General features: G+C 36.3%; 1 protein-coding gene across 5 annotated transcripts in view; it reads right to left on the bottom strand.

The window, feature by feature from the left end:
• METTL8 (methyltransferase 8, methylcytidine) overlaps positions 1-25,795 on the bottom strand; it is a 98,944-nt gene that overhangs the window by 32,536 nt on the left and 40,613 nt on the right. For 4 of the 5 annotated variants that reach the window (XR_007454364.1, XR_007454365.1, XM_049615544.1 and 1 more), the window contains exons 2-3: positions 24,582-24,736; positions 8,485-8,576 (exon numbers count right to left, since the gene is read on the bottom strand). Coding sequence is in view for 3 of the 5 variants with exons in the window: in XM_049615544.1 (XP_049471501.1) it covers positions 8,485-8,576; positions 24,582-24,724 (235 nt within the window). In the remaining 2 variants the exon portion in view is untranslated. Of the gene's footprint in view, positions 1-8,484; positions 8,577-17,515; positions 18,050-24,581; positions 24,737-25,795 lie in introns of those variants that run through there. The other variant, XM_049615543.1, reaches the window with a different exon arrangement.

Here is a 25,795-nt window from a genome sequence, read left to right as displayed (position 1 = left end):
TCTGCCCCTCCCATTTGTACTCTCTCTCTCTCTCTCTCAAATATAAATAATTTAAAAAAAACATTAATATTTATTATATACTCATTTATAATAATCAGATGAATATTTAGAGTGATGGCAACAATTTAATGATTATTAAGTAGTTCTTTCTTTTTGTAAAGTTTTATCTATATCATATACACAAAACAAGAATTTTAGATGAATTCTTCATTCAACTTGCCGACAGTTTCCTCATTTGATGAGGGGTTGAATTAGTGTTTCTCTATGTTCAAGGTCTAAAAGTCTATGTACTTTTCTTATTAAACCCCATGAATTTATGGAGAACATTAAACATTGTCAGTTCTACAAACTACAAAACCTTGGGTCAGATTGCTGTCTTAAATATGAACTTGTACTACTACTGTTTTAATTTCTACAGTTTATAAAGATGAATCTTCAGTAAGGTGACTGGAATCTGGTTCATTGCAAATACATCAAGCATCTAAATTCAACCCTAGATTATGCAATCTTTAAAAAGGATATGATTACTATGAGAAGACTACAGTCAAGGTCTGCTAATACGTACACTTCCAAGCCTTTTTCAAGTATTTCCCACTATTCAGGAATTAAGAGAAAAAAACATAAATCATTATATCATTAACAGCAATAACACATACTGAGTGTTTGTTATGTGCTAGGCACTATGTCAAATGCTTTATTTGGATTTTTTCCCATTTTAATCCTAATGATACCAATCAGACATATTATTAATCCAATCTACAGACAAAGAAATTCAAGGTCAGAGGGGATAAAAAATTTTCCAAGGTCATCTAGCTAGAGCCAGGATCTGGACCAAGTCTACTGGACTTTTTTTTTTAATATTTATTTATGAGAGAGAGAGAGTGTGTGAGCACAAGTGCACACAAGCACGCATGAGTGGGGAAGGGGCAGAGAGAGAGAGGGACAGAGGATCTGAGTTGGGATCTGTACTGACAGCAGACAGTGCAATGCGGGGCTCAAACTTATGAACCGTGAAATCATGACCTGAGCTGAAGTCAGACGCTTAACCAACTGAGCCACCCAGGCACCCCCCAAGTCTATTGGACTTTAAAGCTCATGCTCTGGGGTATCTGACTGGCTCAGTCAGAAGAGCATATGACTCTTGATCTTGGTGTTGTGAGTTCGAGCCCCACTTTGGGTGTAGGGATTACTAAAAAATATAAATTTAAAAAAGAATAAATAAATGAAGCTCATGCTCTTAACCATTACACTATATTGCCTTCCTAACACAAAATCAGAAAATTTTTAAAGTTTATTTATTTTGAGAGAGAGAGAGAGAGAGAGAGAGAGAGAGAGAGAGAGAGAAAACACCAGCAGGGGAGGGGCAGAGTGAGAGGGAGAGAGAGAATCCCAAGTGGGCTCTGCATTGTCAACACAGAGCCCAACCCGGAGCTCCATCTTAAGAATCCTGAGATCATGACTTGAGCCGAAAATCAAGAGTTGGATGCTTAAATCAACTGAACCACCCAAGCATCACAACACAAAATCAGTAACAACCCCTCCAAAATATCTCTGAAAATAACCTGTTTTTCTGATTTTGTACTTTCCTCTCATTATAAAGCATCCAATTGAAATTAAAACTTCAGTATGACATAATCAGTATAAATTGTAAAAATGCTGATTGGAGTGAACCTTCATAAAAACAGACAAAAAAATACAGAATTAAACACCATTTGATTTATATAAAATATAAACTATGCAAAATTATATGATGAAATTATGATGGGCAATGGAAACATAAAATGTTCTATGAGAATAGGTGGGTTTGTGGGATAGAAACAAAACAGAAACAGCACCCAGCATGGGCTGGGGTAAAGGCTAATGGGCTGGAACTTTCTTGTTCTTTGTTTTTTAAAGTTGTGCTTTCAGCAGTATCTCAATCAAGGCTGGCAATTCATAGTTCCCAGTTATGTGTGATGGCTTCTGAGACCCCACCAGAAGCTCATTCACACTCACAGATCTGGTTAGGAGCACGGTAAACACCTTCGGCATACGATTTAATTTCCTGAACATTAAAGGTCTCTGATAACAGGGAAGTGGAAGAGCTATTTTTCCTGACCATGAGTGAAAAATTTAGTTTCAACCTCCTATTAACTCATCTCAAGTTCAGGCCAATAATGATAAATATAGTGTGGAGAATCTGCCCTTTCTTAATCTTGTCCAAAATACATACATAATGTATGACCCTGAGATCAAGAGTCGCATGCTCTCCTGACTAAACCAGCCAGATGCCCCAACCAACTGATTTTTTTTTTTTTTTTTTTTTTTTTTTTTTTTTTACCAACTGATTTTCTAAAGAGGTATATTAATGATCAGTTTTTCTTGGAGAAGCAGTTTTTCCTTTCATATTCCTAGGCTGTGGACTCAGAGTTAATTGCTCAGTGCCAATGGCAGTAAAAGGGATGTAGTGATGTGCTTAACCACAGACAGATGAAGCAAATTCTCAATTATTCATTTATTAAATTTAATACTGCTGAGGGGAAGAAGGAATATGACATACTAACTATACTTAAATATTCAGAACTCACCCTGAATCACACTGAATATCACAACTAAGAAACTGAATTAAACCACTTATGTATCTGACATATGAGATATGATTAGTATGAATTATGAAAATTTATCCTGTTACAGTGAAACAAAAGGCAATTTAGAATTATTTTTGCACATCATTTACACAAACACCTGAGCTCTCAAAGTTAGAAATTTCCATATATATCACTGATAAAGTTCATTCTCTAATTAAAAAAAAACTCTTACGAAAAGTGTATATATATATATATATACACACACACACACACACACACACACACATTTTAAGATTTTATTTTTTATTTTTTTGAGAGACAGAGCATGCAGATGGGGGAGAGAAGCATAGGGAGAGACAGAGAATCTTAAGCAGGCTCCATGCTCATGTGGAGCTCATGTGGATCCCACAACCCTGAGATCATGACCTGAACCACAATCAAGAGTCAGAAGCTCAACTGACTAAGCCACCCAGGTGCCCCAAGATTTTATGTTTAGGTAATCTCTACACCCAAAGTGGGGTTCAAACTTACAACCCTGAGATCAGGAGTTGCATGATCTACTGACTGAGCCAGCCAGGCGCCCCATGAAAAGTGTATTTCTAAGAGCACAGCATGAACTTTTAAACAAACAAAGCTGACTTAAAAATAAGTACCCTATGGGCACCTGGGTGGCTCAGTCGGTAAAGCATCTGACTTCAGCTCAGGTCATGATCTCACAGTCTGTGAATTCAAGCCCCACATCGGGCTCTGTGCTGACAGCTCAGAGCCTGGAGCCTGCTTTGGATTCTATGTCTCCTTCTTTCTCTGCCCTTCCCCAGCTGGTGCTCTCTCTCTCTCTCTCTCTCTCTCTCTCAACTATAAATAGACATTTAAAAAAAAAAGTACCCTAAATTTATCAGCACACGAAACTTTTAGCTACTCTTTTTTTTCACACAGGACACTTTCAAGTGGTAAAGGTATTCACAAGTGATAAAGTTATTCTTTTACTATTTTGCTTAACATAGATAACTCACCTTAGGTAGTTATTTGAAAGTATATTTTAAAGTAAAAATAGCAGCTGCTTTCGTTATTAAGTTTTAAAAGCCCATTACATTTGCTAAATGATCAGCTAAGATATAACACACTGGAGATGTTTTTAGGAAATTATAAAATATAAACATGTTAACTCAAAAACTGCCAAATGTGGGGCGCCTGGGTGGCGCAGTCTGTTGGGCGTCCGACTTCAGCCAGGTCACGATCTCGCGGTCTGTGAGTTCGAGCCCCGCGTCAGGCTCTGGGCTGATGGCTCGGAGCCTGGAGCCTGTTTCCGATTCTGTGTCTCCCTCTCTCTCTGCCCCTCCCCCGTTCATGTTCTGTCTCTCTCTGTCCCAAAAATAAATAAAAAACGTTGAAAAAAAAAAAATTAAAAAAAAACTGCCAAATGTGTTTTTCTTATTTCTCTGAATTAATCTGCTTTTAAAAGAAATATGAACTATTGTAATATTTAAAATAAATTACCAAAAGGAAACGTGGAATTAAAACTATTAATCTGGGCACCTAAGTGGAAGAAATATTGCTAATGAGAGCTTGGAGGTTATACACTTTAATCACAGACATGAAATGTCAACCATCTCTCAGCAAAAAACTACACTATTTGTGATGCTTAAGTTCCTATTTTCAGAACTGTGAGGGTGTTTCCTGACTTCAGTTCTCACAACATCTGAGACAATAGGTGAGAAATGAGAAATGGGAGTGACAGGAGGGAGTGACACACACAAGACCAAAAGAAGTGTGCTAGAGAGTAGGTCAGCATGGCAGAACAACCAGTATTTCCTCCCAGGGACATTAAAATAAGTGAGATAAGATCAATAAATAGTCCTTATGCTATATAATGATCTGCCAATGGAATCCTCTGTGATGGGAGAAAACAGGCTCTTTCAGAGACTTAGGGCTCTCCTGGAAAAGGAGGGATGGTGGTTAACAGAAGCACCAGAATAAGAACCGGGTCAGAGCCTCCTTTGGGTTTTTACAAAGTTTACGAGCAGAGCTTTTAAATGGATCCATTCACCTTGACCTGTATTCATCAGAGACGCTAGATATCAAATTAGAAGCTTCCCCCCGGACTTCCGCAGGCTAGCAGGACCTGGCAGAGACCTGGCTGATTCCTGGCAGAGACTGGCTGGGTGGCTGAGAAGGTATTTAGTCTCACTGTAATGTCTTGTCACTGAACATAGCTCCTCAGAACAGAAGTTCTCTTTCTTTGCCATCCCCACAGCAGCCTCAATTGCTGCTCTATGCAATCTTACTTAAATGGCATAAATGGCCACTCTCCCTGTGTGGTCCCCTCCTTGTGGCAATTCCCTGACATGTATGCAGTCCACCGCACCATGTTCTATTCCAGGGTGGGGAAACCTCAATCACTTTGAGTCATTTTATTTCATTTTACTTTTATTACTTAAAACAAAATTTTAAGTTTATTTATTTTGAGAGAGACAGAGACAGCATGAGTGGGGGAGGGGCAGAGAGAGAGAAGGAGAGAGAGAAACCCAAGCAGGCTCTGTGATGTCAGCATGGAGCCCAGCACGGGGTTTGAACCCATGAACTATGAGATCATGACCTGAGCCAAAATCAAGAGTCAGAGGCTTAACCGAACGAGCTCCCCAGGCTCCCCATTTTGAGTCATTTTAAAATGGAGTCTTTAGTTCTGGGTCTCCACAGCAGCCAGAAAACTTGCTCAGAAAGAGACTGTATGTGCTAATAAGCAAACCAAATGCTTCAAAGCAGTATCATCAGTCCTCTCCAGCCTGCTTTTCCTGCTTCTGTAGAGAGAGGCCAGTCACCACCTTTCTATTTCAGTCACACTATGGTTCTGTGGGAACTGTCATTTTCCTTTACTGCGGTTTCCAAGCCCTAAAATAACCTTCTCATTAGCTTCACTCAAGTTCATTGTTAACGTAAATAGGCCAAAATAGGCAGCCTCAGTACAGAGCACTTTAAGGGAACATTATCAGCACTGCTCATCTATTTATGTCCTAAACAAATATTCAAGAGAGCATGAAAAAAATTCTTGGTTTTTCATATCAGGAAATATACTGTAGATAATTTTTAACTTCCTGGAAACGAATTAAGATGACTGATAACTTTTAATTCTGTTTAGGCTTGACTCTCTCTGTCACATCCAGGTGGCCACTAGCAGAAGCTTGAGTAATGTGGAAAATATGTCTGTGCAGCTGCTGGCAAAGAAGCAAAATTATACTTCCTCAGAAACAGTGTGACAGAGTTCCTGCAAAGGAATGCAATGTTGGCTGATTTGTAAGCAGAACTGCCACTGGTATGCACCCTCAAATCCAGCCCCAACACTCCCTGGCTACATCCCACTCTGGGACTGCATGGCTGGAGCTCATAAAAATAGAATGGTTCCATCGTGGATCAGGTGCTCTTCTATCCTGCCCACCCTCCAGGACATATTCATGCTTAAGATAAGGAAGGAGAACTAGCTCTAAGGAGTACCAAACAGTGCCAGAGGATAAAGTAAGTCATTAATGGTGGCAGAGAATAAGATACGGAAGAAATGCCCCCTTCACTGGTTAAAAGCTGTCTCATTAGCTCAGTTTTCAAACCTTAGCTACAATTGTATACTAAAGTCACTAGAATAATAGTTGACTATTGGTGAGATTAGTGATTTTCACTATGTTTGGCTTGCACAGAGGAATTAAAACATCTTTCCCTGGGGGGTTTCAGAACATAGGATTGATCTGGAAACCAAATTCTATCTCAGGAGTTGGCAAACTTTTCTGTAAAGGGTCGGACAGTAAGTAGTCTTTGTGGGCTATGTACAGTCTCTATTACAACTATTCAACTCTGTATATATAGCTCAAAAGCAGCCATAGACAATATGTAAATAAATGATTATGTCTGTGTTCCAATAAAACTTTATTTATAAAAACCGGCAGTAGACTGGATTTGCCCCTGGCCATAGTCTGCTGACACTTGCTCCATCTATCAGGTACTCTGATACTGCTACAAGAATGATTGAGAAATCATCATGACCAAAACCAAGCTGTTCTGGCAAAATTAATCTAGGGTATTAGAAGCCAGAATAGTGGTTGCTCTTTGTGGAGTCGGAGGGGTTGGAAAAGTATTGTTATTCGTTCAGAAAATGAGGAGGTTTTGGGGTTAATGGTAATAATCTGTTTCTTGACGTGGATATTGGGGAAATTCAATGAGCTTTGGGACAATTCATTTAAGAGTTGTGAAAATTTCTCTATGTATTTGGTACTTCAAACACCTTTTTTTTTTTTTTTTTTTTTTTTTTTTAAAGAAAGAACGAACCTGTTTTAAAGGAGAAATCACTTTAGGAAAAACAAGGTAGAAAGTCTTCTCGAGAGTACATGGGTTGGTCAAAGTGTATATGGGTTGGTCAAATTGTATATGGGTTCCTAGCTATGAAGTGAGAATGACACAGACCAAGTTTTTTCTAGTGTGCTTTAAAAAAAAATGTGGTAAAAGACACATCACATAAAATTTATCATCTTAACAATTTTTTAGTGTACAGTCCAGTAGTGTTAAGTATATTCACTTTGTTGTGAAACAGAGGTCCAGAAATTTTTTATCTTGCAAATCTGAAACTCTGTATGTTTTAAAACAACAACTCTGTGTTTCCTCCTCCCCCCAGCCCCTGGTAGCCACCATTCTACTTTTTGTTTCTATGAATTTGACTACTTAAGGTATCTCATATAAGTGGAATTATATAGTATTTGCCTTTTTTGTGACTGACTTATTTCACTTAGCATAATATTCTCAAGGTTCATCCATGTTGTAGCATGTGATGGGATTTTCTTCCTTTCCGAGGCTGAGTAATATCCTCTTGTGTGTATACCACATTTTGTTTATCCATTTATCCGTCGAGGGACATGTGGATTGCTTCTACCATTTGCCTATTGTGACTAGTGTTGCTATGAACATGGATGTGTGAATATACCTTCAAAACCCTGTTTTTAATTTTTGGCTATATATCTAGAGGTGGGATTGCTAGGTCATATGGTACTTCCATTTTTAACTTTCTAAAGAACTTCTATACTGTTTTCCATAGAGGTGGCACCATTTTACAATTTCACCAATTCCACAGTGCATAAGGGTTCCATTTCTCCACATCCTTACCAATGCTTATTATTTTCTGTTTTTGTAATAGTAGCACTAGCCAATTTTTTTAGAAGCCAGATTCGAAGGTTGGCAAGGTCTTACCTCAATTAAACTCTGAATATCAAAAGGCCTCCAAGAAAAGTACCTTGATGTTTAGCCTAAAAGGTCACAACATTTTAATATGACTTTACCTTTTTTGCTCAAAGTTTCTGAATTTATTAAATATTCCTGGCCAGTAAAATGCACAACAGCATACTAAAAGATGCATAGTGAGGCACCTGGGTAGCACAGTCAGTTAAGCATCTGGCTCTTGATTTTGGCTCAGGTCATGATCTTACGGTTCATGAGATCAAGCCCTGGGTCTGGCTCTGCACCGACAGCATGGAGCCTGCTTGGGATTCTCTCTCTCCCTCTCTCTCTGCCCCTCCCTAGCTTGTGAGCTCTGTCTCTCTCTCAAAATAAATAAATAAACAACAAAAACAACTAAATAAATAAAAGATGCATAGCAAGAGGGAAATTTCAAAATTTCCTTGTGTGTATCTCTCAGAAAAATGTAATACTATGATTACCAAAAAAGCAAGTAAAGAGTCAATACATGATTTATTTCACTGACTTTGTCCCACTACACTAGAATAATGGAATTCTCCCAAATGGAACAAGTGGATTGGCGTAGGTAAAAGCTAAGAACTCTCCAAAGTAATGACACAGGAGGAAAACAGACTAACATGTGAACTGAATCAGCGGAAGGTCAAAGAGAAAAACCAGGCTCCAGAAGCTACTACATGTAGTTGCCGACCTTGTTCTTCCAGAAGGACTCGCACAGCTGAGTTTTCCTCTACTCTTTTTCTGGCTGCTGCTTCTTCTTCTTTTGACCACTGCATGTGATCCCTACCAAAAAATGAAAAGATTGTAAAACCTGCTTTATAATTGAAATCAGAAAAAGAGTGACAAAGGATACATCTTTCATTCTAGCAGAGTCAAAGACAAATCATACAAACTAATTCTGTGTTGAATGAATATATTTTGTGTCAGATGTTTCTTCTGATAGTGCTGGTACAATCCTGGAACTCCTATAGCTCTTCTGTTTAAATCTGGCTGTGTTGCAAGCCCCAGCCACCTTTTGGAAATGACTGCGAAGTAATGTCCCAGGAGCCCTATGGTGCATGATTATTTGAGTACTAGTATGGTTTACTCTATTTTACTCTAAGGTTAAATTTATTTGCCCTTTTGTTTATGAATATGGCATTCTTTAACAGTTTTAAAATCTCTTTTATAATAATTGTATTCTAATACTTCACTGTCAAAGAGATATAAGTTTTAAAATATTTTGCAGTTACCTTCAGTCTTTTAAGTAATTTTATACTTTTCTTATTAGTTGCCTTAATTTCTGTAAATGGATTCTTTTACATTTAAATGATAGAATAATTCACATAGTATATGAAGGTCAGCTTTTCAAGATCTTGCGCTTTCTATAAGTATTTTCAGTTTCAGAATTTATACTTCCTATACGAGAAGATATTTTCCACTGCTAAAATGTTTTCATGGAATAGAAGCAACATCTTTATACACAAAAGGTGAGTTTTTTGTTTGTTTTTTTGTTTTTTTTGTTTTTGTTTTTTTGTTTGGTTTTTACAAAGTTTGCAATGCCTTTTTCGCAATTGGTAAGACTATGAATGAGTGATGTCATTTTCAGGAATAAACCGTTTTTCTAAACAACAAAGAAACTACATATCTAAAATTCAAGTTCCATGTAGCTTATTGACAATTGTTAGAAAAATTAACATTAATATCATATGATATTTGTAGCTATCTCATTGATTATAAAGGGGCAAAATATCAACATTTTGACATGCATCATAATGGTGGCTGATAAACATTAACTGAGCACTTAGCCTGGTCATAATTATTATACTGATAAGCCACTATTATTTATTATGTGCTAAGCATTGTGCTAGTAAGCACATTACATACATATATGTCTTACTTAATTCTTTCAAAAACCCTATGAAGGGGTTATAATCATGCTCATTTCTCATAAGAGGAAAGAGAAATTTAGTAACTTAATCAAGGTAAGATAGCCATTAAGTGACAGAACCAGAATTCAAATCCAAGTCCATCCTCTTGGCAAGTAAGTAGTCTATTAATGTCTACCAAGACAGTGGGGGATACTGAGAGATTTAAGACTTATCTTTGGCCATAATGGGGTTTATATTCTCCTGAAGCAGGCAGATTAACAGAAGTAAATGAGAATACAAGGTAGTCTACTTGGTTAGCATCTACTGTATGCAAATATAGCCAATTAATGCTAGCTGGGGCAAATAGGAAGGCTTGAGAGGGAGGGGAGTTTGGGCCCAGGTTAGAGGGAAAGGAGGTGGGGCAATTATTCATGTCATTATGAAGCTGGGAATATGGACAGTATATACAGGAAACAATAAAAAAATCCATTTTGATTGGTTCTCTTGGGTAACAGCAGATGAAGTTGGCAGCTGGGTCATGGTCAGATTTCAGAGGATCTTAAGTGTGAACAGTTTAGTAGTGTACAAGAGAAAATGACGTGGGGAGGTGGAAGGGAGACCAGTGAGAAGTCTGTTCAGTGGTCTAGGAATAAGTCCCGGGACTAAGGCGGTGGCAACAAACAGAAAGGCAGAGCAGAGGGAGAGACACCGACAAAACCTGTAGCTGTGACCTAGAGGTTAACTAGCTGCAGGGAGGAGAAGAACAACAGAGTCAAGAATGATTCTAAGGTCTCAAAACTGAATATTAATCAAGTAGGGGTAACCAAGACAGAATAAGGAGTTACTTGGGGTGGAATGATAAGCTTGGTCCTATTTTAAGTCATGTTTATGCAATCAGATATGAGAAGGTATATTCCAGTGACCTGGCTATAAATACACCACTGGAAGGTGAGAAACTGCTTTCCTTTAAGCAGGATCAAAACTGGTATACTGAAATTCTCAAGAAAAGTAAATGATAATGCAAAAAAAATCAGAGTTCCAAAGATGAAAATTTAACCACTGTCGTTTCAAATAAAACCCAGTCATTCACAGCCCAAATAATCATTCAGCAGCTTTGTTCACTTGCTTCAATGAATGAAATTAGAACAGATTTTTGTTTTGACTTAACTTATGTGAGCAATCACATACATAACTTGGAACTGGCAATTATACTTTATATTCTGTATATATAAATCCATATAGAGCATTATTAAATGATAGTTATGATATTAAAGGCAACAGGTCATTTATTGAAAAAATAGGATTACTAAGGCTGGGTACAAGCTTCTCATCTATGAATTTCTACAGCATGTAAGAAAGAAAATAGAACAATCCATTTCCCTGTAACAAAAATCAAGCTCTGAGACAATGAGAGTCTTTAGTTTTAGCTTTAAGCATTTGTTTTAAACTGTTAGTTTAACTTGCTTCTTCCTGAGTATTTAATAGATTTAGTTATTTCTTAAATTGCTCTAACTTCCTTACACTGTTCTTTATGTTGCTTCATTTTCTTAACTGCTAAGTGAGGGGAATATTATACCCTAAGCCCCGGCAGAACACATTTTCCACTGTACAGTTACCAAATCCCCACAGAAACCTATAAGATATTTCTACTGTATTTATGAGAACTTCCTCCAGACCTGCTGCTTTATGGCATTTCTTTATATTAGAAGAGTCTGATTCACATATACTAAAACCCAACAGACGGCAATAAGAATCATTCAGGTTTGTAAGTAATAAATACAATTACGATAGAATTTAAGCATAGAGACAAATAACAAACAAGCTGAAAATAGTCAGGTATTACAACCACCATCATTAACAACAAAGGAAAAAAGTGTTCCATACTGTTTGACCTATGAATTGCGCTTCTGGGAATTTATTGTAATAAAGTAACTCAAAAGAACAGAGAAATACCGGGGCGCCTGGGTGGCGCAGTCGGTTAAGCGTCCGACTTCAGCCAGGTCACGATCTCGCGGTCCGTGAGTTCGAGCCCCGCGTCAGGCTCTGGGCTGATGGCTCGGAGCCTGGAGCCTGTTTCCGATTCTGTGTCTCCCTCTCTCTCTGCCCCTCCCCCGTTCATGCTCTGTCTCTCTCTGTCCCAAAAATAAAAAATTAAAAAAAAAAAATGTAAAAAAAAAAAAAAAAAAAGAACAGAGAAATACCTATAAAATGATATTCACTAGAATACCAAATATAATACCAAAAAATTGGAAATAATCTCAGTGATAGGGTAATGAAAAAAAAATATGGTAACTTAAAGGAATATTATGCAGATATTTAAAATTATAAATATAAAGTTTACATAGCAACATGGAAAAGTATTTATGACACATGAGGTTAAAACAGCAGATCCCAAAATTGTATATGTATTATAATCAGAACTAAATAAAGTTATAAAGATATTGGATGAATAAAAATAATTGTGTTCAAATAAGAGAACTGAGATTACTGTTTTAAAATTTCCTTGGGGCGCCTGGATGGCTCAGTTGGTTAAGCGTCCAACTACTGATAGTGGCTCAGGTCACGATCTTGCCCCACGTCAGGCTCTGCACTGACAGTGCAGAACCTGCTTGAGATTCATCTCCCTCTTTCTTTGCCCTGCTTGTGTGCTCTCCCTCTCTCTGTGTCTCTCTCCCAAAAATAAACAAACTTAAAAAAAAAAGAGAGAGAGAATTAAGCAGAAAATACAAAATACACTTAACATTTTTCCTGGGAAGTTGAATTTGAGAAAAAGAAATCTCAAAAATAGGGGCACCTGGGTGGCTCAGTTGGTTGGGCATCTGACTTTGGCTCAGGTCATGATCTCATGGGTTTGTGAGTTCAAGCCCCGCGTTGGGCTCTGTGCGGATAGAGCCTGCTTTGGATTCTGTGTCTCCCTCTCTCTCTGCCCCTCCCCACTCATGCACTGTCTCTCTCTCCTTCAGCTATAAATAAACATTAAAAACATTAAAAAAAAGAAATATCAAAAATAAAAGAATTTTTGAGTAATAAATTTTTACAATATGGCTGGTAGAATTTGTCTTATAATTTTGTAGTAGTCATAAGTCTTATGACCTCAGTTCATGAATGTGCATATGTCCATACTTCTTATTCCTTCTATATATAAAGTGGAATCAAATGATGATTCCTTGCTTCAGCTTTAAGTTGATTGCAGTTAACAGTCTAAATAATTGTGTATTTGGTTTGGAAAAGTTAAACACAGACACACACACACACATACAAAGACCTCAATAATTTAGCTTGGGTACTAACATTTTTGGGGATCCTGCCTATTGAAAATTCTGCTGAATGTGGTGCCACTATTATAATTTTTAATAATCAGATATAAACTAAAGTACCCAGTATAAGCTATATGAATAGAATGCTTTTCTGTCTCTGTTACTTGTTGGTATATAAAAGCCTCATCATAAGACAAAATTTAAAGACAAATTTAACAAATTTACTAGGTGACTGGTGAATTAAAAATAAAATATTCTTAGGTAAAAAGGAAGAAATGGAGGGTATTAGTTTCAGCTTAAAATTATATTAATAATCCTTAATTCCATGACAAAATCATATGTATTACAGTTATCATTATAATAATAATAGAAAATTTTAAAGAGAAAAAGTCTTTCCTTTCATTTAAATATCCTAACAGATTAATAGTTCTTAAGTTCCCTTCCTGTATTTGTATATATACATATACACAAACATTTTTCTATAAAGCTAAAAAAATCTTCATAATTATGACTGAAAATTGCTGAATAGGACTTGTAATTTTGGCCATGACAGAGTACGTAGTAATGGGCTTACCCTTCTACCATAAACAATGATAAAACTGGATAAAATATATGAAGGAATTGTTTTTAGGCACTGTATTACACCTCAGACAGTGCAAGACTGTGATCCCTAAGAGAAGAGAAACACAAAAGGTCAGTCCCCACATTCACCCTGGCCTTCTGTCTAGGTCATGTTCTAGACTATAGTACAGAGGTACAGCCCATCAGAGAGTGGCTGTCTTACTAAGTGGCACTTTTGTAAGCTGAGAAGGCAGAGATCAGGGTTCAGAGTTCCTGAGGTGGTGCAACTTTGTGCAGCAGAATAATGAAGAGAAGGCTGGACAGAAGGGTAGGCTCCTGAAATCTGCAAGAGAGTTCTCCTAGTGTTTAATTAGTTCTGGCTATTCACTAACAGGACAGACTCCACAGGTCCCGATGGATTCTGGAGGTGAAGGCAGAGAAAAAAAAAAAAAAACCTGACTGGGCATAGGCAGTGCAGTACTCAGAGTTATTGGAATTTTGGCTAAGCCAGAGTGGAAAGACCACTCTGAACACCTTCATTATTCAGTTAAGACCCTAGAAATGCCATGCGATAGGAATAAGACCCAAACTGGATTCAGGACAATATCAAAACAGTCTCACCCTAACAACACTTAAAATTAAATCTCACCTGGGGTGCCTGGGTGGCTCAGTCAGTTAAGTGTCTGACTTCGGTTCAGGTCATGATCTCACAGTTCGTGGGTTCAAGCCCCAGATCAGCTCTATGCTGATGGCTCAGAGCCTGGAGCCTGCTTCGGATTCTGTGTCTCTCTCTCTCTCTGCCCCTCCCCCGCTCATGCTCTGTTTCTCTCTCTCTCTCTCTCTTTCTCTCCTTCAAAAATAATTAAATATTAAAAAACAATTTTTTAAAGTTAAATCTTATTTGACCAGAGAGATTTGGCAGTAATTCAACCACTTGCCAGAAAAAAAATCCAACACCTTTAAAGTTAGAAATAATCCAGGGGCGCCTGGGTGGCTTGGTCGGTTAAGCGTCCGACTTCGGCTCAGGTCATGATCTCACGGTCCGTGAGTTCGAGCCCCGCGTCGGGCTCTGTGCTAACAGCTCAGAGCCTGGAGCCTGTTTCAGATTCTGTGTCTCCCTCTCTCTCTGCCCCTCCCCTGTTCATGCTCTGTCTCTCTCTGTCTCAAAAATAAATACACGTTAAAAAAAAAAAATTAAAAAAAAAAAAAAGAAATAATCCAGATTCCATAAAAGATATCATCCGCAATGTCCACTACACAATCAAAACTATTTGCATTTGAACAATCAGGAAAACGTGATCCCTAATCAAGAGAAAAGGCAGCCAATAAATACTGACTAAGAAAACTCAAAATGTCAGAATTAGTACACAAGAATTTAAAATAGCTTTTAAAAAAGGTTCAAAGGTTTAGAGGAAAAGATGGACTGAATTGATGAATAGATGGGGATACCTCAGCAAAGAAAGGGAAACTATTAAAGGGAAATGCTTGACCTTAACCCATATACAATATCTGAAATGAAAAATTCACTGGCTAGGCTTAACAGCTAATGGACACTACAGGAAGAAAAGGTCAGTGAACTTAAAGATTTACAGATATGGAAATTATTCAAACTGAGAACAGAGGGAAAAAATTGGGAAAAAAAAGGTGCAAGTCTTCATAATCTATGGTATAATACAAATTGGGTCTAAGAAACACACAAGTTGAAGTCCCAGTAATAGAAGAGACAGAGTGAATAGGAAAAAAAACTGAAGAAATACTGTCTAAAGTTTTTCCAAATTTGATTAAAAACAAACAAACAAATAGTAACCAATAGTAAATCCAGGAAGCAAAGCAAACCCCAGGCATGTTAAATACACAGAAAAATTCTAAAAAACAAAGGTAAAAAGAAATCTTTAAAAAAATTATAGAGAGGGGAAAAGCACTGCAAACAGCTGACTTCTCATTGGAAACAATGGAGGCCAGAACACAAATGAACATCTTTAAAGTACTGAAAGAAAAATCTCTGTCAACCTAGAATTCTATATGCAGTGAAAATATCTTTCAAAATTTAAAAATAAAAACATTTTCAGATAAACAAAATTTAAGAGAATTTGTTACTAGCAGAATCTATAATATAAGAAATGTTAAAGTTCTTCAGGCTCAAGGAAAATGGTACTAGATAGAGACACAGAGCCACAGAGTAGAATATAGAGATGAGAAGTGATAAATATGTGGGTAACTCTAAGACAATTTTTTTATACTTTGTGTTAATTTCTTAACAAAATTACTAACCGTATGTAGCAAAATAACAATGAATCATAGAGCTTATAACATACAGAGGTAAACCAAACAGCAACAATATAACACAAGTTGAATACATAAGTAGAATCATATTACTGTAATCTTTTTAACATTTTATATTATGTGGTACAATATTAATTCTAAGTAAACTGTATCAAGTCAAGGAAGCACCTTAAGATAATGACAGTAACACTGTAATCTCTAGGACTATAGTTATCAAAGTGTTGCCCACCGTGTCAGGTGGTTCACTAAGTCAAAACTATATAATACTGCTATTTGCCTTTTTCACTGATTGATGTTTACACTGATAGTATAAAAAACAATGGTAGGTAAAAGTGCAGCTGCCCTAATATGAAACAAGACAGTGGTACCAAAATGTGCTAGTAGTTGTTGATTCTACACCACCATCCAGTGGGTGGTAAAGAATTCACCAGGTTTTGTTCTAAAAAACAGAATTCACTGGAGAATGTGTCTGATAAAGCAATAAAAACTATTTTATAAAATATTGACCCTTGGGTATACATATGTTTAATATTCCATGTGACAAAATGGGAGGCATACATAAAGCATTTCTGCATTGTGAAGTACGACTGACTTATAGAAAAGAATTTGTATGGTTGTTTATGTTGTGAACTGAATTATCTGCTTTTTTGTTTTCAGGGAATCCTATTTTTAGTTGAAAATGCCACTATAGACAAACTTAGTTATTCAGACTTGGGTATCTGACATATCTTAAAAGTAAATGAAATGTGCTTCCACGTTAAGGAAAAGAAATGATAATATTTGCTGCCAAAGATAAATTTTGTGTTTTAAAACAAAAATTAGGATTTTGCAAAAGTTGTGTCCACCCATGAATTTGATAGCTTTCCAATCAATACTTCGAGATTTTACTGATGAGAAAGTGGTGATATTACAAAAGCAATTCTTAAATGTTGTATAATGAAATGTGTCAACATTTGAAAGATTTACATAAAACAGAGAATCAAACTACTCAAAATTATCCACGCATAATGTTATAAAATGATGAAGAAATAAAATATCCAAAGTGTAAAGTGTATCAATGAATTATAACTAATATGGTTTCATATTCTGTATTGTAACTAAGAAACTACCATTGCTGAGATTTAGTATAATATCAGGAAAAATACCTACAATTATTTTTAAATGCTATGTGAAAACTCCTCTCTTTTACTAGCACATATCTGTGTGTGGCCAAATTCTCTTCATATAATTCAACTGAAACAACATATCACAACAGATGGAATGAAGAAGCAGATATGAGAATCTAGCTTTTTCCATTAAACCAGACATTAAAGAGACTTCCAAACATTTAAAATAATGCCGTTCTTTTGGGGGAACAAATAGATATTTTCATTAAAATATGTAATTTATATAACATGTAATGGATTGTTGTTGTTTCAAAATGAATTAAATATTTTTAATGGCTCAGTTTTAATTTCTAACATGGAAAACATCACTAGATATAATTCACATGAATAAAAGTTCTTTTAGTGTCCTCAAAAGATTAGAGTCTAAAGAGGTTCTGAGATGAAAATGTTTGAAACTATTTTCTAGAATAGTATCTAAAAAATAATGTAAAGATGTATAGCCAAAAAGCTAGTAGAGGAAATAAAAGAACAAATGACACAAATAAAAAAAGAAAGATAATTAAACACATTATATTAACTTACAATGCTAACCAGAATTGAGTGTTATCTTAAATTTCTCTCTCCTTTTCTTTTTTGATACTATTTTAATAGATATAAAAAGGTACCTTATTGTTTAATTTTGTATTTCTTTTACTCTTGTGTATTTCCTCATATGCTCACATGGACTTCCTCCTGGACCAACTCTCTATGTCTACTGCCCATTTATCTGTAGAGCAAAAACCTTAATGATTTTTTAACAATGTAACAAGTATTCTATGTGTTCTATATGTTAACTTTGATATATGGTAGTGAAAAGTCATTTAAATTTTCTGTGTCTCTCAGTTTGTGTATTAGTAAAATAAGAGCAATAATTCTCAAAACAATATATAATTAAGATTAACTACTTCGGAATTATAATTATCCTAATTCGTCAAATCTAAGACAGTTATTTTCTGTACCGGTAAGAAAGGAAAAAAAACATTCCAATTATAATTATAAGATGTCATCAGTTGTAAGAAATATCATGATTTCAGAGATGTTAATCAGTGAAACAAATGTGAGCCTCAGATGGATGAAATACAATTATTACAGGTATATCAGCTAATAATTTAACTAATTTTAATTAAATCTTTTCTACTATTGACACTAACTTATACTTATGACTCCTGGCTGCCCACTTGTCTTTTTGGCTATAGTTAAGTATTTCCGTTGATTATTTTTATTAGTAAATCTGTTTCTTCCTTAGGAATGAATGACTTACAAAAGACACACAGAAAGAAGTGATGCCTTCCCACTTCTGCATATTCTGCGTATTTTCTATTCCATTAAATAGAGGTCACAGCTGCTGGAAGAAACTAATACCCACTTCCATCATTAGACATTTATTGAGAACCTGTATCTTTCAACCACTGAAATGTGAATTGGAGACATAAAGATGAAGAAGATTTGGTAGAACTCAAAATTTTAATAAGATGAATTCTAATCAGCTTTAAAGAATAAAGAATTTATCAGGTAGAAAGTAAGATGGGAATAGGTGTATGGAGGGCATTCTTTTAAAATTGCAACAGTAACTAATGCATATAAAATGTAAAGTTTAATCTCTACCTCTCATCCTCATGCCCATTCCTGAGATAAACAGTATGATGTAGACATTTCCAGACTTTTCTCTGTGTATATAAAAACAAAGATATATATACACATATAGCACATGCACAAGAATTCCTTACTAAAATGAGACCTGCGATACTTTTCTGCAACTTGCTCTTTTTGTTGTTGATATCTCTTAATATCAACATACGTAGATCTCTCTTTTCTTTAAGTAGGTTTTATGCCCAGTGTAGAGCCCAGTGTGGGACTTGAACTCATGACCGTGGGATTAAGACCTGAGCCGATGACAAGAGTCGGATGCTTAACTGACTGAGCCACCCAGGCACCCCAGATCTCTCTTACTTTTATTAACTACTACATTATTTTCCAATGTATGGATATAACTATATTTTAATGGGTTTATTGAAGTATAAATGACATATGGTAAACTGCACATATTTAAAGTGTACAATTTGAGAAGTTCCGACATATGTTGGCACTCAGGAAACAATCACCACAGTCAAGACAATGAATATGTCCATCACCTTCAAAAGTTTCCTTGTGTGCCTTTAAAATTCCTGTTTTCCAGCCCTCCCCTTCTCATCACCACCCCCAATTCCACTGACAACCACTGATCTACTGTCTGTCTCTATATATTAGTTTGCATTTTCTGGTGTAGCACTAAGAATACAATATATAGTCTTCATTTTTAGCTTCTTTCACTCAGCATAATTATTTTGAAATTCATCCATATTGTTATGTTTATCAATATCTCATTCCTTTTTATTACTGAGTAGTATTCCATTATATATATATATATATAATACACAATTTGTCCATTTACTTACTCATGGACATTTGGGTTGTTTCCAAATTTGGCTACTACAAATAAAGCTGCTATGAATAATCATGTATAAGTATTTGTACGGACATATGCATTCTTTTCTCTTGGGTAAATATCTAGGAATTGAATGGCTGAATCATATTACAGGTTTATGTTTAGTTTTTTAAGAAACTGCTAAGCTGTTTTCCAAAGTGGTTATACCATTTTATATTCCCACCAGTAGTATATGAAAGTTCCAGTTCCTCTACATCCTCTCTAATATTCAGTACAGGATTTTGAATTTTAGTTATTCTAATAAGTTTGTAGTAGTATCTCATTGTATCTTTAGCTTTTTTTTTTTTGAAAGCTTTTTATTATTTATTTATTTATTTTTAAAGTAATCTCTACATCCAACATGGGGCTCAAACTCATGATGGGAAGCTCAAAAATCACATGCTCTACTGACTGAGCCAGCCATATGCCCCTCATTGTTAACTTTAATTTTCACTTTCCTAATGACTAATGATGCTGATCATCTTTTCATGTGCTTATTATCCATGTATCTTCTTTTTTTTAATCTGTGAGTGGAGTATCTGTTCTTTGATGGAGTATCTGTTCAAATATTTTGCTCATTTTTATTGGGCTCTTGTTGAATTTTGGGAGCTTTTTATATATTCTTATTATGAGCTTTGTTTACTGAATTTTGAGAGCTTGTAAAAAGCTCTCATGAGTCTTTTATCTACAACGAAAATGAGCGAATTATTGATGCATGCAACAACATGGATAAATCTCAAAGTAATTATGCTTAGTGAAAGAAGCCAGGCAAAAAACAGAATACATATTGTGACTTCCTTTAAATACTGGAAAATGCAAACGAATCAATAATGCATGCTATGTTCTTTCTCCCTCTTTCTGTCTTTCCTTTCTGTTTTTCTGCGGATAAATTCTCTTGACGCCCAACCTTACTCAGAGACCTCTTTATCTTTCTCTGTAAATTCCCAGTTTGAAGGCTCAGCGTTATAGATTGTATCCACTTTCCTATATTTTGAGGGTCTTAGAATTGAGCGAGATGGAGGAAACTCCACTGGGTAGTGGACAGCCTTTATGAGGGTGTGAAATCCGTTTTCTCTTCCCTCCCCTCCCCATGCCTCCTCTCTCTCTCTCTTTTTCTTTCTCCCTTCCTTTCCCCTTCCCTTCCCTTTCCTTTCATTAAGTCCTATGCTAGGTTTCACTCATCTAGTTAAGATGTGTCCTATTCCTAAAAGGGTTTCACTTGGGCTTGGGATAGTTCTCCCAATTCAGCATGGAACCCCAGAAAATGGTGAGCCTCAGGATTTTCCCTGCTCTGCTGAGACCTTAAATTCTGCTGCCATAGGCAAAACCATTTATTTTCAAGAGTTCTTTTTCAACCTTTACTGGGCTGCTAATGAGTATTAGTAATGATCTGCCAGCTGATCTTCTTTTCCTGGTACTGCTTCTGAGAGATGAAGGTGAGGTCAGGAACCACTCTGAGCCACATATGAATCTACAGTTTCTTTACTTGATCACTAATTTGCCATGTTTATGGACTTTTCTGGTTGCTATTGGTAGTTTTGCTTGCTTTTATTACTTTTTATTCATTTTGTTGAAGGAAGAATACTTTGTTTTTCAGATTCATTCCATCTTCTTTATCTGGAGAACTCAGGCTTCTTAGTGAAATGGGCTGGAGGGCAATTCTTTCTCAGGATATCAGAAACTGAATAAAAAGGGGTATATTTATTTTTTCCTCAAAAAATATTTGTAAAAAGTGGGTCACATATAGAGTAAATAGTACTTACTAACTAAATTAGAGGCTAAACAGAAAAATAAACTGTAGACAATTTTACGTCTCTGAGAAAGAACTGACAGGTACAGTAGTTTTCTAAAAACATCTTTTAAAAATCAAAGTTCGGCAAGAGAGGAAACATTCTTAACTACAAAGGAGGAAATAAGGAAGTCAGAACTTTTGGACAGAACTTGGACTTGAAGGAAGGGGAAAGTAAACCAGTCTTCTGGTTTTCAGTTTAATTTACAAATCTTCTCTTTAAGCAAAAAACAAAAACAAAAACAAACAATAAAAACAAACAAAAACCAAAACCCAAAAAACAAACAAAAAAGCAACCACGGCAAAACAGGTACATGAGGAGATGATAGGAAGCAACTACTTTTACTTTCCTCTTTCTTTGGAGGAAATTATTTTTATTATTACAGTACGAATCCACCTTTGGAGAGAGTTCACTACAAGTATCCTGGCATGGGCTGCACAACCTTTTAGGGAGTATGCTGTGGAGAAGGACAGCTGTCGAGACTAGATAAAGGTTTTTCGAACTTCAATTAACAGAACCCTAAGAGGCCATGAGGCTTCTACAGTGAGGGAGGCACAGTGGGAGAGGAAAAGGGAGGTGGAGCTGTTGGTGCCTCAGGCCTCTACATGCTTCACTAAGACCAGGTTTGTTTTTACCGCTTAAATATTGGGATTCCATGATAAGACTTCACCTGGAAAAAAAATTCCACTGCTAAAGAAAAGTTTGAAAACCACTGGACTGGATCAAAGATTCCTAAACCTGGCTGCTCAACAGAATTACTAAAAGAGCTTTTTCAAATTACAAATTCCTGGGCCATACCTCTAGACCTAGTGAAATAATAACTCCCCAAGGGATTCTTGTACTAGCCCACAATGCTTGAGAGGCATTGACCCAGAGGAACCTTGCTTCCCTGAGAGTCTATGACAAAACAGAACATAAATGGGTAGGCAGGAACCTTGGACAAAAGAGCTGGTGGTAGCAGATAGAAGAAGAGAACATAGACCGCTAAATCACGAGACTCTAATGAAGAATAAAAACTTGGTAAACGAAGATCTTGCCTAGGACCAGAAGTTCCTGTGGAGGTTTAATTGCAATGATCTCACAGCCTACTCTAACTGTCCATACTGGTAATGGCAGGCAAAGTAGTTTAATTCAGCAACTGTGCAAAAAAAATATAATGTCAATCATAGATGTAATTTAAGATTTTCTAGTAGCCATTTTTAAAAAAGCTAAAAGAGGGATGCCTGGGTGGTTTAGTAGTTAAGTGTCTGACTCTTAATTTTGGCTCAGGTTGTGATCTCATGTTTCATGGGATCAAGTCCCATGTTGGGCTCTGTGCTGACAGCACGGAGCCTGCTTGGGATTCTCTCTCCTCCCCCCTTCTGCCCTCCCCACCCCCTACTCACACACATGTGCATGCATACGCTCTCAAGATAAACAAACTTTAAAAAAAGCTAAAAGAAATGAAATTAATTTTAATATATTTTATTTAATTCAATATATCCAAAACAATATCATCTTAACATGTGGTTCAGTATAAAAAATTTTTAATGATATATTTTACCTCTTCTTTTTGCACTTTCTTTTATTTTAATGTTTATTTATTTATTTTGAGAGAAAGTGTACATGAGCAGGGGAGGGGCAGAGACAGAGAGAGAGAGAGAGAGAGAGAGAGGCCCAAGCTCCACACTATCAGTGCAGAGCCCGATGTGGGGCTTGAACTCACAAACTGTGAGATCATGACCTGAGCCAAAATCATGACTCAGATGCTTAACTGACTGAGACACGCAGGTACCCCTGTACTGTTTTTTTTCTTCAGCTAAGACAGCAGAAGAGATGATTTATTGTACACATGTTACATTCAGCCACAAATGAAAACAGAATTATTTCTGAAAGTCTCGGGTCCACGGCAAAGGACCAAAAGGAACTGTTTTGGTATAATAAACAAGGTGGGTCGCTCAAAGGTGGTCCTTGTGATCAGATGGTGATGGACATTCTAGACCCATTGAATCAAGTTCTAGAAAGTTGGTATGCAGTTCAACAATTTGTAACAGCATCCCCGCCTCTGTCTTTCCTTATTTCTGCTCCTGTGGCTTCCATGGGTTCACAAGCTAGTGGTTTCTTTGGACCTCTACCTCATCTTCTTTTACACTTCAGCCTGAACATTTGCTTTTTCCTCCTCATGGTGCAGAAGTTTCCAAAAAGATGGCACTAAGGCTGAGAGAGCCCATACTAAGTCTTCAAAATGTTACAGCACATATCACTTGAGACTAATTAGGTTTCAAGTGCTCAATAACCACATCTGGCTAGTGGCCACATATTGTATAGTGTGGAACTAATTAATAACTTTCAGTTAGTCATCTTGGATCAAAACTTCAGAGTCAAATGCTTTCTTTTCCTTTACTCTACAAAAGCATCAAGTTCTATTTATTCTTCCTTTGAGATCTCTCTTTCATTGGTCCTTTCCTGCTTCTAGTTCTACCTGCTGATCTATCTAGTTAGTATACTGTTAACCAAATAAATATACAATAGTTAATAGCCTATGTATGCTGCCACTTCTCTTTAGTGGCTCTTGAATGCCTTCCACTTCAGCTGTGAATTCCAGAACTCACCCAATCCTGCTCCCACCCCCATACCTGCTCTATATCATTCCAACCTTATCATTTATAAATCTTCTAAGAGTCCTTATTTTAGGAAAACTATCCTGTTAACAGTCTCCTGAATATGTCTTATACTTTTCAATCTCTGTGTTTTATGACTTTTTACACACCTAGAATGCCCTTATTCCAGCTTTAACTATCTAAGTCATTACTTCACAAATATTTATGTGTCGGGGACTGTTCTAGGTACTGGAGACAGAATAAATAATCCTGATCTCAATTTCTCCACTTAAAGAAAGCTTCCTTTATATATCAGTGATACATCAATAAAGCTGAAATGGGGGGGAAGAATCTTCCAGCGTCAAAGGAGAAGTGGTTTTGCACTACTGAGTTGTTCTTAGAAGACATACAGTGTATATGTCTTATAAGAACACACTGGGCCCTTACAATCTGCTGCTATGTATTGCATCTATTTTTTTCCTAGAAATATCTATCTTTCCAAACAGAGGCTGGATTTCCTAAAAGCACAGACTAGGGTCATACCAGTGTGTTCTCCCTGCTCAGTAAGCAGCAGGTGGTGAATATACAGTTTGCTGACTGACAAGTACTAAGGACCAGAGGTGAGCAGGAAGGGTCTGCAAGAACACCAAAGCTGAGGAAAGCACTTGGGAAGTCATTTTTCCAATTCCATTTGTGAAGAAATTCAGAATTGGCAACACTTAAGTTAGGATGAGTTACCCTGCCTTTGGACCTTAACAACACGGATCAAGTTTAAAAATCCTTTCTTGGCACTAAATGAAAATAATACCACTGTTAATGTTTAACAGGCATATATATTAGACCTTGAAACATAACTCACCACATGTTGTGTTCAAAAACTTTGGCTGGGTCAGTTAAAATCCTTGATCCCAGAGGGGCCGCTGGGTGATTACCACTTTGGTATCTATGTGGCACCTTTCTTATCCTTAGACAGGAAACAGAATTTCTCCAAATCACATTCATCCTAATCAGTACCTGTAAAGTTACAAATGATTAATGAGTCAATATGGATTACACAGTGCATTGTTTTATCTAAGAGCCAAAAACTATTCTAAAAGGTTTGGAATCTAAGACATGAAAACTGATCATTTTTAAATGAAAGATAGGTATGATAGCTTCTCTCCTGAAGTATTTTCAGGCCAAGAGAAGGAAAAAGAATATTTAGGGTTGTATCATTGGCTGGTATTCTTCATAAGTCATAGCCTTGACCAACTTTGCTTTGTTTGGTATTTGTTTATTTAATTTTTAGCACACAGCCAAAGCATATCAGCCCAGAATATGAATTTTGTGTATTAAAAGGTTTTTTTTTAAGTGATTTTATTATTTTGTTTTGGGGATTCTAAGCAAACATATTTGTAGGGAATATTTCACAACCACTAGACCGAAAACCAAAGTATAGTAGTATCAGAATAAGAAAGCAAACCTACTAAATCTCCTTCCCTGGGCTGAGCTGAATAATATGAAATTTAGTCAAATAATAAGTAAATACTGTAGTAGTAGATGAGCCCAGCAATTCTTAATTATAACAACCCTGTATACATTTATTTGTAAGAATAGTCAGTAATACATTTGCAAAACAGATTTCCCTGTACAAAACATAAATCATAGCTCAAGAGGAGAATCATCAGTTGGTTAGTCAATTCCATCTCCATTTCTGGAAGAATAATTTTAACATTAGCCATCTTAATTATGTACTGGCAAATATGTTGGCTTACAATCTTTACAGAAAAGTATCAGAAAGAAGCTGTGAAGAGCTTACTTTTTATAATAAAAATCCATTGTTCTACTGCTCAGCATTTCACCCCGACTCAGTTGTTCACCAAAACATTCAGCCTAATGCTGTAAGCTGCCAGATAGAAAGAGATGCTAAAAGCTGTGTATACATAATACACATTAGAGACTATCTAAGGTACTATTACGTGTAAAAATGACATGTATTATATACATCCTTTACCACCTTACTGAAAGGCAATGGATTTTGACTGTGATTTTCAAAATGAACTGCAGAATGTCAAAAACATCTCATTGTGCTTT

The sequence above is a fragment of the Panthera uncia genome (assembly GCF_023721935.1).
Source record: "Panthera uncia isolate 11264 chromosome C1 unlocalized genomic scaffold, Puncia_PCG_1.0 HiC_scaffold_3, whole genome shotgun sequence".
Classification (NCBI taxonomy): domain Eukaryota; kingdom Metazoa; phylum Chordata; class Mammalia; order Carnivora; family Felidae; genus Panthera; species Panthera uncia.
This window is presented reverse-complemented; position numbering and strand designations above follow the sequence as displayed.